We start from the raw sequence: 11,940 nt of genomic DNA on the forward strand, positions 1-11,940 counted from the left end.
GGATGGGTCGCCATTTAATTAGGTGAAAAAGTTCTCTGTGAAAATGACTTCCTTTTACATCTCACTCAGCTGATAGAGCAACTAGATTCCCCCCCCCCCCATGAATCATGTGAATTTCCTGCATAGGCAGCTGGATTTGCAAATAGTGACTTCAACAATGAGTTTTGAAGCACAGGTGTTTTTTAAACAAATTCTAGGAGGGGTGGGTGATAGAAGAAAGAACCATAGACAAAATAGTTCTAAGCCAGAGGCTGATGGAGGTGGTGAAGGATGTACACCTGCACAGGCTCCAACGTGAACAGGAGTATTTGACACACCCATGTACGTGAACGTACAAACCATGGACAGAGTCTAACCCGACACACAATCTCACAAAACACAAAATGGAAGTGCTATCCTTACGTCTTATGTTACGTGAAGCATCACTTGATAATACTTCATCATAAAACTCGAGGTTCAAGACAAGATAAAGATAGAAGAAGAAATGTGACTGTTCCATGGTGGGCTGTAAAAGCTCTAAAGGTTCTTAGGACATCTGGAGTCGTCCTAGAAGGGAGGAGGAAGCAGGGCCCAGAGATGTTTCTTAGGTTCACTTGTCGAAAGCATGAGTGGCCCGATCTATTTTCATCCCGCTGCCCCTAATTTTTAGTCCTAGCCCTTGGTGGAACTTGGGGTCACTCTGAAACATGCTCTGTATATAAGAACTGTAAGTCTTTGAGGGGGCCTCTCAAAATTCAGGTAGGCTTTTGAATATAATGCATATGGAGCAATTTGCAGCTCATCTGTTTCCAAATGAAATTTATGTATTGCAGTTACATCATTCAATAGATGTGACATTGGCCGCTTGGGTCAAGAAAACTCAATGCTGTGTTACCATTCCAGTAGAGATAAAATGATACTTGTGAACAAAATAGTTAAAAAATGGAATAAATTTAATAAATTTCTAAACACATTCATTCCTAAAGATTGGACCAGCAGTTTGTTCATTTATTCAGCAGTTTCAATGGACCAGAAATTCCATAAACACTGGAGGACAAAGATGATTAAGACATACCAATTCATTTATTCCATGACTATATGTTGAGAATCTACTGTATGTTGGGGTCTTTTTTAAAAGCTGGAGATAGAGCAGTGAACAAGACAAAGTCCTTGTCCTCATGGAGTTCATATTCAAGAGTGGGATAAAAATGGTAAACAAATAAATAGAAGTATAATGCCAGTAGTGTGAAATGTTATAGGTATGTAGCAGGGTAAGTGGTTAAAGAGTGAGTGTGTGTGTGTGTGTGTGTGTGTGTGTGTGTTTCTGTCAGTGGATGTGTTAAATAAGGTGGTCAATTGAAGCTGAAGAGGATAGAGGATCTGGGGGAATAGTGTCAGGCTGGGGGAAGGTCAAGTGTGAAGTCTTCAAGGAAAGTGGGATATCGGTGTGTTTGAGGCATACCAAGATGGTTGGTATGGCTAGAGCAGAAATACTGAAGAGGAGAGTTAGGAGATGGGGGTGGAGAGATGACAGGGACCAAGTCATGGCGTGCCTTGTAGACCATGATGAATGACGGGATCTGAGTGTGAAGGGTTTGGAGGATTTGGGCTGTGAATAGCCCCCCTGCCAGCTGTGTGGAGAACTGACTAGAGCCGGGCAAGCTTGGAAGCAGGGAACTGAGAGGTGATTACAGTAGTTTAGATGAGACATGACAGTGACTTGGACAACAGTGAAGCAATGTAGGTGATGAGAAATGATGAGGTATTTTGAATGTTGCACTGATCAGTAGTGGGAAGGAGTAATAATGAATGGTTTGAATGGAGAGGGTGGGGGGTAGTGTCATAGGAAGGAAGGAGTTAAGAATAATACTGAAGTTTTTGTTCTAAGAAACTGGATGCAAGACAGGGGTCATATACTTGCATGGGGGAGTCCAGGGGAGGACCAGATTGGGGGAGTTAAAGAATTTTGTTTTAACAGGTTAAATTGGAGATGCCTATTAGATATTCAGAGGGACAGTTGGATATATGAGCCTGGGTCTCACGGAATATAGTGGGAACAGAGATATAAATGTGGGGGCCATGGTATATAAATAATAATTAAATCCATGAGACTAAACACAACCAACTTGGGTATGAGTGTACAGGGAACTTAAGGACTGAACCCTGAGTTTTGTCACATATACTGGTTGGGAAGAGAAAGAGTAGGCAACAGAGGAGATGCAGAGAGATTTGCCAGTAAAGGGAATAAAAGCCAGGAGAAACTGTTATCCCAGAAACCAGGCAAAGAAACAGTAATAAGCCATAAAAAAGCCTCCAAGCCATCCAGTAAGATGAGTGCTGAGAACTGACCATGGGATTTGGCAAGACACAACCTTCTCCCTCAGGAGCTCAGAGAATAGTGGGAGTTGGAAAAACAAGAAAACAGATAAATTGCTCTATGTGGTGGAAGCCATCTTCTAGAAATGTAAAGAAATTTCTGGAGATGGGTTGAAGATGGAGCAAAGAACTCTCCTTTTGGAGTCAAGGGGATTTGGAGGAGAAGGATGCCTGAGGAAAGATGCCTGCAGGAGATGTACTTTTGGGCAGAGGGAAAAGAACTAAGATTCATAAAATTTAAATATTTTTTCTAGCTGCTTGTTAATTTTTTTTTTACAATCACTCATTTAAGACTGCTATATTTCCCTTCCCAATTTAATATCCCACTACTATTACCCCATGCATATTTTGTCAATTATCAATACACATGATTACTATATTATAAGGACATTACATACATTTCATCACATCCTACTCCATTTGGAGGATACTTTAAGAATTGTATTTTTCTTTGTTGTAGTCTTTATCTTTTAATTTTAGAGTGGGGGAGGGACAGAGGGAAAGGGAGAGAGAGAGAATCTCAAATAGGGTCCATGCCCAGCGTGGAGCCCAATACAGGGCTTGATCTCACAACCCTAAGATCATGACCTGAGCTGAAATCAAGAGTTGGATGCTTGACTGACTGAGCCACTCAGACGCCTCTGTAGTCTTTATCTTTTAATGACATTTTAATTTCCTTTCATAACTGTGTGCAAGTGTAGAGAACTTAGTCTTAACAATAATAGCTGCTATGTACCTAACACTTGTCATGTGTGAGGCACTGTTCTAAGAACTTCACATGTATTTATTTTGTTCTCACAAACACTCCTAATGCTTCTATTGTCCTTTTTGTGTGTGTGTGATAACTGAGGGACAGAAAGGTTAAGTAACTTGCTCAAGGCCGCACAGCAATGGCAGTGTCAGTATTAGAGCTAAGCTCTGGCTTAAAAGCCCACCATGTTGAGCAGTATGCTTCAGTATGCTTCTATACGTATTATTGTTATAGCTCTGCTGTCCTGGGATGGGCAGCTGTTAGGGAAAAACCTTCAAGGGGTAGTCTCTCTTAGACTAAAGCTGCGATGTTCTAAAGACTCAGGAATTCAGTTGCTGCTGGCGATTTCCGAATGCACCAGTAGGACCCAGACACTGGATACCGGATCCTCATCCACACGAGGAAGAGAGCATTAGTGCTTTTACATTGCCTGCAGGTTGTCATGGAACTGTGTCAGGATTTACATTCAATCAGCTCATATATGGGGAGGGCTGTGGTAAAAGGAGCTTGTGTTTGTGATGGAAAAGACTCTTTGCAAATGGAAAAGTTCATGTCATTCGGATCTTCGAAGTAGGAGGCTCCTGTCTTCATTCCCTTTTATAATGTAACTGAAAGCGTAATGATGACTGTGTACTCAAAAAGGTACAGGGTGTAAATCAAAGCAATGGTGATTGGGAATGCCTGCTATGGGCAAAGCATGGCCTTGGGGAAAGTGGCTGTGATTTCCTGAGAAGTAAAATCATAGAGTAGCCAAAATCCTTAAGGTGCTTTGATGCTCAAATAACAGTAAGTATATACACAATTGAAATATAACATAATTTCATCCTAGTGGAATCTAGTGGTAGTTCAGCCTTTGTTTGATTGCTAAGGTATTTTTTATAGGCTGACTTGATCCCTAAAGATGGTTTTATCCTCTTTCTTTCTTATACTAGATGGATAATATTGGTTCAACCAATAGATGGGGATCGGAATACATCACTTTCAAAAGCACTTGAGGCCTCTTCCTTTAGTAAATTTGAGGGCCCACCTTTGATCTAAAAGTTTTTGAAATTAGGTATCAGCCAGTTTTCTTTTCCTGGCAGAAAGAGGGTGTGGAATAAATAATCTTTGCTAAGATGTTTCCATGTCAAGTATTTTAGTAATTTACTTAAATCCCAGACCTCTTAATCTTGTTAGTTTTTCTCCCCCCCAGAGTGAAAGTCTTCTGTTTTCTTTATTCTGTTCTCATTAAAACGTTCTTCTCTGGGCACAGTCATTTTATTTTCAGAAAAGCTTACGGGAGCCAGACTTAAAATTTGCTCTTAATTTTTACAAATATAAAAAAAAAGCCTTCTGGGAAGTGGATACTATTTTCACCGTGGTACTCTCCCAATCTGCTATGTAATATTGTCGTGGATCATGTGACTGTAGGAGAAGGAGGGGACTGGGTGATTGTTTAGTTCTGGAAAAGAAGCTACTTCCTAACAGAGAGAGGATTTCAAATGGCCACATAGCAAAGCCAACATTCGCACAGGTTTCCTGTGGGCCACTTCCCCTTTGCTGAACCTGACCCAAAGCCAAGGTGAAGGAAGGGAAAATTTTCTCTTGTGCAATCTCAAATCTCTGATAATTCACCCAGCTGATCACTCTGTTGAAAAAAGTTATAACATTAGGCAACTATAAGCTTGAAGAATTTCATGAACTTTTTTTGAGGAACAATAAAATTTGTTTTGGAGATTAAGAGAAAAAGTAAGAATGAAAATGGAAAAATTGATGGGGCGCGTGGGTGGCTCAGTTAGTTAAGCGGCTGCCTTCTGCTCAGGTCATGATCTCAGGGTCTTGAGATCGAGTCCCGCATCAGCTCCCTGCTCAGTGGGGAGACTGCTTCTCCCTCTGCCCCCTCCCTGCTCGTGCTCTCTTTCCCTCAGTCTCTCTCTCAAATAAATAAATAAAATCTTTAAAAAAATGGAAAAATTGAGATAAGCTATCACATTGACAACTACACTCACAAACTTTAGAACACTCAGAAAACAGAAGTAACTGAAAGGGTTAAGTTGTGATTACCGCATTTTAACTGTCATGCCTTAAAATATTTTATGTCCAATTTAATCCTTTCTGGACATATTTCAAAATGATTCAAACTTTATTTTTATCTTTATTTTTACCTTAAAAACTTATTAATTAAAAATATTTCTTTTAATTCAAGATAGGGACTGCCTAATAGATACTTAAAACCTTTTAGTACTCCCTCCCCCCATCTAGAGCCCCAGGAAAAGTCCAATAGTACAGCCACTGATTGTTATAAAAAAAAAAAAAAGAGTGTTCTAATGTTTGTTAATCTTACCATTTCATTTATGAATGGCATGAGGTAAATATATGAAAAGTGGCAAAAATACTTCTTTCACTAGTGGTGTGGTTAGTGGTGATTTTTTTTTTTTAAGTTGTGTTGCAGTTACACTACATTTTAGAATGTTCCCATGAAAAGTTATGAATCTTCCCAAGAACGTTAGTGAAATCTCTGGCCCCGAAGCCTGGAGGGCCGTTCAGGGTATTTCCCCAGTGTTAGTCATTTGATTTAAGGGGGGAAAGTGTTAGGATACCAATCGACGGACGAACTGTCCTAAGGGCCAGCAGAGACCTTGGCTGTGCGCGTCGCTCCGTGGCTGCTGCCAGGCCCGCACCCGGCACTGACTGCCCCAGAACGAAAGCAGGCCCCTCCGAAGTCGGGGTGTGGCCGCCCGCGCCTGCCCCCGTGCGCAGGGACGGCTTCTCCACCTTTGCTTACCTGCGTAGTGGTCAAACACGGTGGGCACGTACTCCTCCGGGAAGGCGTCGTTGGCGTAGCTCATCAGCAGGCAGGTCTTGCCCACGGCGCCGTCCCCCACCACCACACACTTCAGCATCTTCTTCTCCTCCGTGCCCCCGCAGCCGCAGCTGCTGTCACCTCCCTCCGTGCAGCTCATCCCCGCGGCTCCAGCTGCGGGCACCGTGCAGCTGCTGTGGCTTCTCCGGCTTCTCCCAAAGCCCATGGAGCGCGGGAAGCGAGCGAGCGGCAGGCTGGAGATCACTCTGCCTTACTCAGGGGGCCTGGGATCGCGCGGACCTGTCCGAGGCAGCGGGCACGTGCCCTCGTGCTTACCATGCTGGCCAGGAGAGGTAGCCCACATCTGGGAGAATGATTAAAAGCATCTGTCCCTTTTCCCTCCAGTTTGAGTTAAGAAACTCTCACTTTTCTCTGAATTCTAGGGGCTTCCTGGCAGTCTAGAAATTTCAACAGCCCGAGGGTGTCCGCCGTGCTCTTCCCCTCTCCAGCCTGGCTGAAGACTCGGTGGAATTCTGCTAAATCTTCCTCTTTTTCCACTTCACATCTAACATGGAGGGAAGCTGGGCTTTTTAATGGAGTTTTCCCCTTGCTTCCTCCAGCTTGCGAGTATCAGGAAATCATGGGTTTCCTGCTCATTCCATATTAGGATCAGTGGGCTGGGGAAGGCTGCAACAATGGGAGCTCTGTGTGTGTGTGTTTGTACTTGCGGGGAACGCTGCCAGGGCATGGAGTGGGAAAACACTAGGGGTCCCACTGCAGACTCAAGCTGTCAGACTTCCTGTTTCATCTGCCGCTGGGGAGGCTGTTTGCCTGGGGCTGGCTGGGAAGAAGCTGACGACAGGATGGAAACTGGGGAGTGCTGTCTGCCACAGAAACAGAGGGAATGGTTTAAGTGAGCGGAGAGAACCACACCAGCCGTTGTAGGATAACATATGACATCATCCCTCACTGAGTCACCAGTGAAAAGCTCTGCAAAGTAAAAATGGACAGTTCTTCACATACTTAAATGAGAAACCGTAGGCAATTCATCCAGGCGGTACAGAAGAAAACCTTCCAGAATGACACTGTTTCGAAGGGGAACATTCTTACAGGTCAGGCTTATGAGCTGCCACATTGGAGCGCGAGGCTCAGACGTGTACTCCAGACACAAACATCTTAATGGCTATAGCACATAAGAAATCAACCAGACATGGGACGCTTGCGTCTTCTTCTTAGCGAACAAACACACATGCGCTTGGCTCACAGTCTTGGAAATGAGAGTATGTGGGACGGCTTTATTGGTTTGCTACAGGTCCCCAAATGTTGCTTTTGCTTGGAGTTCCCTTTGTGATTTACTCCTATCCCCTTGGGCCAGCCTGGTCCTCTGCCATTACAAAGGAGCCATTGGCAGCTAATTTATTTGTCTCTTGGGTTGCTCAAAATGAAACTCCTTTGAAGCCCTGTGTTTGATTAATGTACTTGGTCTTAGAGAAGAAGTGGAACTCTGCAAATGATTTTGACACATGGATCAAGTACTTTTTTTGATGGGGGAGTCTCAGTTAATTTGAGGTTTGTGAATGCTTATTTTCAAGCATATAGATTACGCAATTGATTTGAGAAGGGTTTTTTTGTGTGTGGAGATGGGAGAGAAGTCTGTTTTAATAGCTGGCTAATAATAATCTAGGTAATATAATATATACAATAATATAGAATTTTACTATTATAATATGTATATGTAAAATGATACATACACGTATATATGCTACAGTGTAACAGATAGAGCCGCAAATTTCTTCTGGTTTAGATTATAGTAACATTCGCCATAGTGCTTAGTATCCCGATATTTTTTTCCTAGGCTGTGCTGCCCTTACAAACAGCTCCCAAAGCTCAATCATTGAAAGCTAACGGGTGTATTTCTTGCTCGCATTGTTATCCATTTTGCATATTTCTGTCACCCTCCTTCAGGGATCTAGAATGGTGGAGCAGCCACGTTGAGAACACGGATGATCACTGTGGCAGAGGAAGAAATTCGTGTGGTCAAATGGCATTGGCGACTAAAGCTTCCTTCTCAAGGTGACATTTCTGGATGCATTTATTGGCCAAAGCAAGTCACATACGCATGCTAGGTTCAACAGCGTCAGAAGTATCATCCTACCACGTGTCAGGAAGGAGGGGACCAAATATGGATGAACAGCTTGAACAGTTTAGAGAAGTTCAGATCACAGAGATAGTTTAGTCAGTTGCGATTACGGTAGCTGAACAAAAGTTGAATTCTTTTTGATTTGTGTCATTTGGGAGCATTTGAAGTCACCTATGACTATATGTGATTTACATAATTTTATTTTCATTTAGTCTACTTGAAACATCAGGAATATGTGATAATAAAATTGCAACTTGAAAACTTATGTTTTTCTTCTAGAAAAAACCCTCACGTGTGGAGGTGGCAGCCAAGCAAATCTGTGCAGGTAGAGTGGTTGACAGTGTCAGGAACCCCAAACTGAAGATGAACGAGACCACGTTGAGCACAATGGGATGATATGTGTTTGGCCGAACTTTGAGGGGGTTCTGACTTTGACCTTGTCCCTGAGATCAGGCAGTAAGTATGGCATGTAGTTACTTGTGAATACTCCCTTCAAATACGGAGTTCTCGAGCAATGGCTGCTTTCCTACACTACAAATAAACTTGAGCCCTCTGAACTCTTAGCATAAGGAAAAACTGAGAAATTGGATTGGGTGAAATTTAGCTACACCTGTGTCTATCCTAAATCTTGTGTCATTGCACACAGATATTTAAGTCCATGCCAATTGATATGTGACTACAAATTAGGACTTTGAAGAAGAGACTGGAAGCATCCAGGTGTGGTCCATGACCTCTAACTTAGGGGACTGGTACATCTGACAGATTGGATTGTATGCAAAGATGGGTCGTGGCTGTTAAGAATGTAAGCTCTATTTCTCAAAATTAACTTGTTTCATCACTGTTTACTGCCCCCTGCCCCGATTGAATATTTACAAGAAAAGAAGTTGGAGACATCCTGTGGAAAATGGCAAAGAATTTAAATTATAATAGCCTGCCGATTATATGGATCACATTGTCCATGTGAGAATAAATCTTTTTAAATATTAAAAGAGGGCTCGAGCCAGAGTAGCAGAATTTAAAGAAAAAAAAAAGTAAAGACAATCCAGCCTTGTTTTTATAGGTCCATGTGTCCATAGAACTGTGACTGCTACCTTGTTCAGATAGAATGGTCAAGAATATGCTTTAATTCCAAAGATTTATAGTTACATATTTAGAAGTGGTATGAAATTTGCTGAAATATTCTCAACCAGATGCCTGTATTTTAGGGATCTTGGGCCATTTGAATGATTGAGCAGTGGTTTCATAGCCACTAATTATTGGTTTACCTCGAGCACCAAGCTTACACAAACTACCAGTGCGTGGTGAAATCTTGTTGGGTGATACTTCCTGCTTTTTTTCTGAGATCTCAACTCCTGGGCTCCCTTCTGTCCTTTGAGCTCTTGCTTCACCGAATTTTCCCAAATGCCAACAGAGCATTTTTGCATAAAATTCTGACTTCTCTGATTGCTTTCAGTTTTAGTATGACTTTAATAAAAGAGCTCAGATTTTCCTCCTCTGTTTTTTTTTTTTTCTTTTGTGCTTGAAACTTGAAGTTGTACAGGGAAATAAGGCAATTGGATCAGATACTCTGATTCTGGATCAGCCTCCTCGTAGCAGAATGTTTTGACTCCGGTCTTAAGAATGTCGGATGTGCTGTGGTTACGGTGATTCCGAGATGTCCAGCCCAGTGACGAGTCACTCCCGTTCCACAGGAAGCTCTCTCTGGGGCTTACGTGGAAGTCAGGCCTCTAGTGGTGGTAGGCAGGTGGGAGACAGAAAGGGGCAGCATAGTCTAGGAGTTCTGACCCAAATTTCTCACTGGACCTAAGCCTCAAGATCATTTGGGACATTGCTAAAACTTAACAGGCTGTCCTAGGACTGGCCTGGTCTGGAACGGCTGCTTCCCAAGAGGGATGAGTCATTATTATCAAGAACACTCACGTATCCGTGTTTCTTTAATCCGTCAGACCACCTGTACCCAGCCTCTGACTATTGCCCATGTTATCATCATATGTCATGTGATATGATATAAGATATCATAATCATTTATCAGCCACATTTTCTTAGATACAATCGTTTTATAGTTCTTGCAATGGCTTCCTTTTTCCTTGGTTGGAGGATTTTTCTTTCTTTGCCAATAGAAGTAGTTACTTGTGAATCTCAGGCAGATGGAGTCTTCTTTCTGTCCTAGGGAAGAAGAGGCTGATTTGGCCAGTAATGGTAAAGGTGTGAGTGTGTTCTGTATTTCACTATTACACACTTTAACTCTGAATACAAATCTTTTTTCCCAGGCTTATGGATAATCTATTAAAATTTTTTTTCGTCTCCCTCCATAGAAACCCAGAGGTTAGGGATCTTTCAAATTCCCATTATCTGGAAAATGTGGAGATAGCTAACAGTTTGGGAAGAAATTTCCCATAGATTCCTGATGTTCTAGATTGAAGAGGTGTGTTTTGGAAGGTAGACAAGTTTGAGGCTGAGGGGGTGCCGAGCTGTTTCTCCGTCAGGGCCACAGAGCAGGAATAGCTTTTAGAAACAGCCATCTCGGAGTCAAACAAAGGTCTTTCAGGATTATTTCAACTTGTTAGTGATACGGCCCGAGATGCCTAAGGCCATTGGATTGGTCATTGTCTGAGTGGAAAAGCATCAGTATCACTGTCTCAGGCTGAACTTCTGTGGGCTCAGGGCCCTGCCACACCTTATTGCCCTTTTTACATGTGCGATCTGTTGGGGGATGTGAGAAAGATTGGCTAAATCTTCACCTCTGCTCGAGAAACAACTCCACCTCTACTTACGATGCATTGTTGTTACATGAAAAATTAATACAAAGACTGAGTTGAAGAGCAGGGGACATGGGAGTCTGCTGTATACAAGGAGGTATTTTGGTTGTTGTGACCAGATTAAACCCACAAATGAATCATCCTGAGAGCCTGCAAGTTACAGACCAACTCCTTGTTGGTGAGACACTAAAAGCAGAGGGAAATGCAACTCTGTGGACTTAATGTGTCTGATCACGCTTCCTGAACAGCCCATTTGCTAATTAATTCGTGTCTAGAAATCACCTGCATCAGGATAAAGAGAGACATAAAGACTGCTAATGCTTAAATGAGACCTCAGCTCCGATCTCAGATTTGGTGTTTGTGCATGACAGGGACTGAGGCGAAAGATCTGGAAACTAAATCCCAGGGGGATAAGTGGAAGAGAGAGGAGAAAGAAAACAGCTTCAATCAAATCTATTAAAACCCCCAGGACAAAGGGAGGAAGACAAAGTCTTCTGTGATTGTAACCCCAGCAACAAGGGGCAGAAGGTAGGTGGAGTCATTCTGTGAAAGGACACATGGCTTTCAGGTTGAATGCCCTAGAAAAGACTCCCGTCTTATTGTCAACATGGAGAATTCTTGCAAAGTGTTTATTTTCCCTTCCATTTTTATGAGATTTTCTTTTTTGTGAATTTTTCTATTCACTATTGTGCTGACTTATTAAAAGTACTGTGGGTATTTCAACAATGTTAGCGATTTTTCATTTGCTTCTATTGTTTTTGATCCTATTATGTCTGGAAGTTATTTTGTATTTTACCTCACTTTTTGGAAAATTGAAGAAATTGTAATCGATTTTGTGAGATGTATGTCTCTTTTGTCTACTCTGAAAGTCGGGAGATAACCTCTTTATACGGTAATTTTGAATGATAAAATAATACAATTTCTACTGACTTCATAATGAGAAAATTGGTAATATGCTTAAAATGGTTGTTTCTGTAAATTTCACATATGCAAGCTTTTATCCAAGCTTTATTTTGTTCTTTCACATTGAAAGGAAGGTGATCGTCCAACAACATGCACTCTCTGAAGTACTCCTGGCTAATTCCACTTATAGCAAACGCTCAGTACCATTACGTATTTGTTTTCTCAAATGTGGAGACTTCATGATAATTGC

The 11,940-nt window shown here is 42.0% G+C and overlaps 1 protein-coding gene and 1 long non-coding RNA gene across 2 annotated transcripts in view; one reads left to right on the forward strand and one right to left on the reverse strand.

Moving 5' to 3' along the window:
• RHOJ (ras homolog family member J) overlaps positions 1–6,605 on the reverse strand; it is an 81,149-nt gene extending 74,544 nt beyond the window's left edge. The window contains exon 1 of the mRNA XM_026486912.4: positions 5,871–6,605. Coding sequence (XP_026342697.1) covers positions 5,871–6,114 — 244 coding nt within the window. The 5' untranslated portion in view covers positions 6,115–6,605. The remainder of the gene's footprint in view (positions 1–5,870) is intronic.
• A 1,254-nt stretch (positions 6,606–7,859) lies between these two features.
• LOC130544820 (uncharacterized) lies at positions 7,860–11,495 on the forward strand. Its single transcript, XR_008961450.1, has 3 exons — positions 7,860–7,961; positions 8,308–8,484; positions 11,159–11,495. It is a non-coding gene; the product is annotated as an uncharacterized LOC130544820 (long non-coding RNA).
• The last annotated feature ends 445 nt before the right edge of the window (positions 11,496–11,940 follow it).

Source organism: Ursus arctos, unplaced genomic scaffold (genome assembly GCF_023065955.2).
Source record: "Ursus arctos isolate Adak ecotype North America unplaced genomic scaffold, UrsArc2.0 scaffold_25, whole genome shotgun sequence".
NCBI lineage: Eukaryota > Metazoa > Chordata > Mammalia > Carnivora > Ursidae > Ursus > Ursus arctos.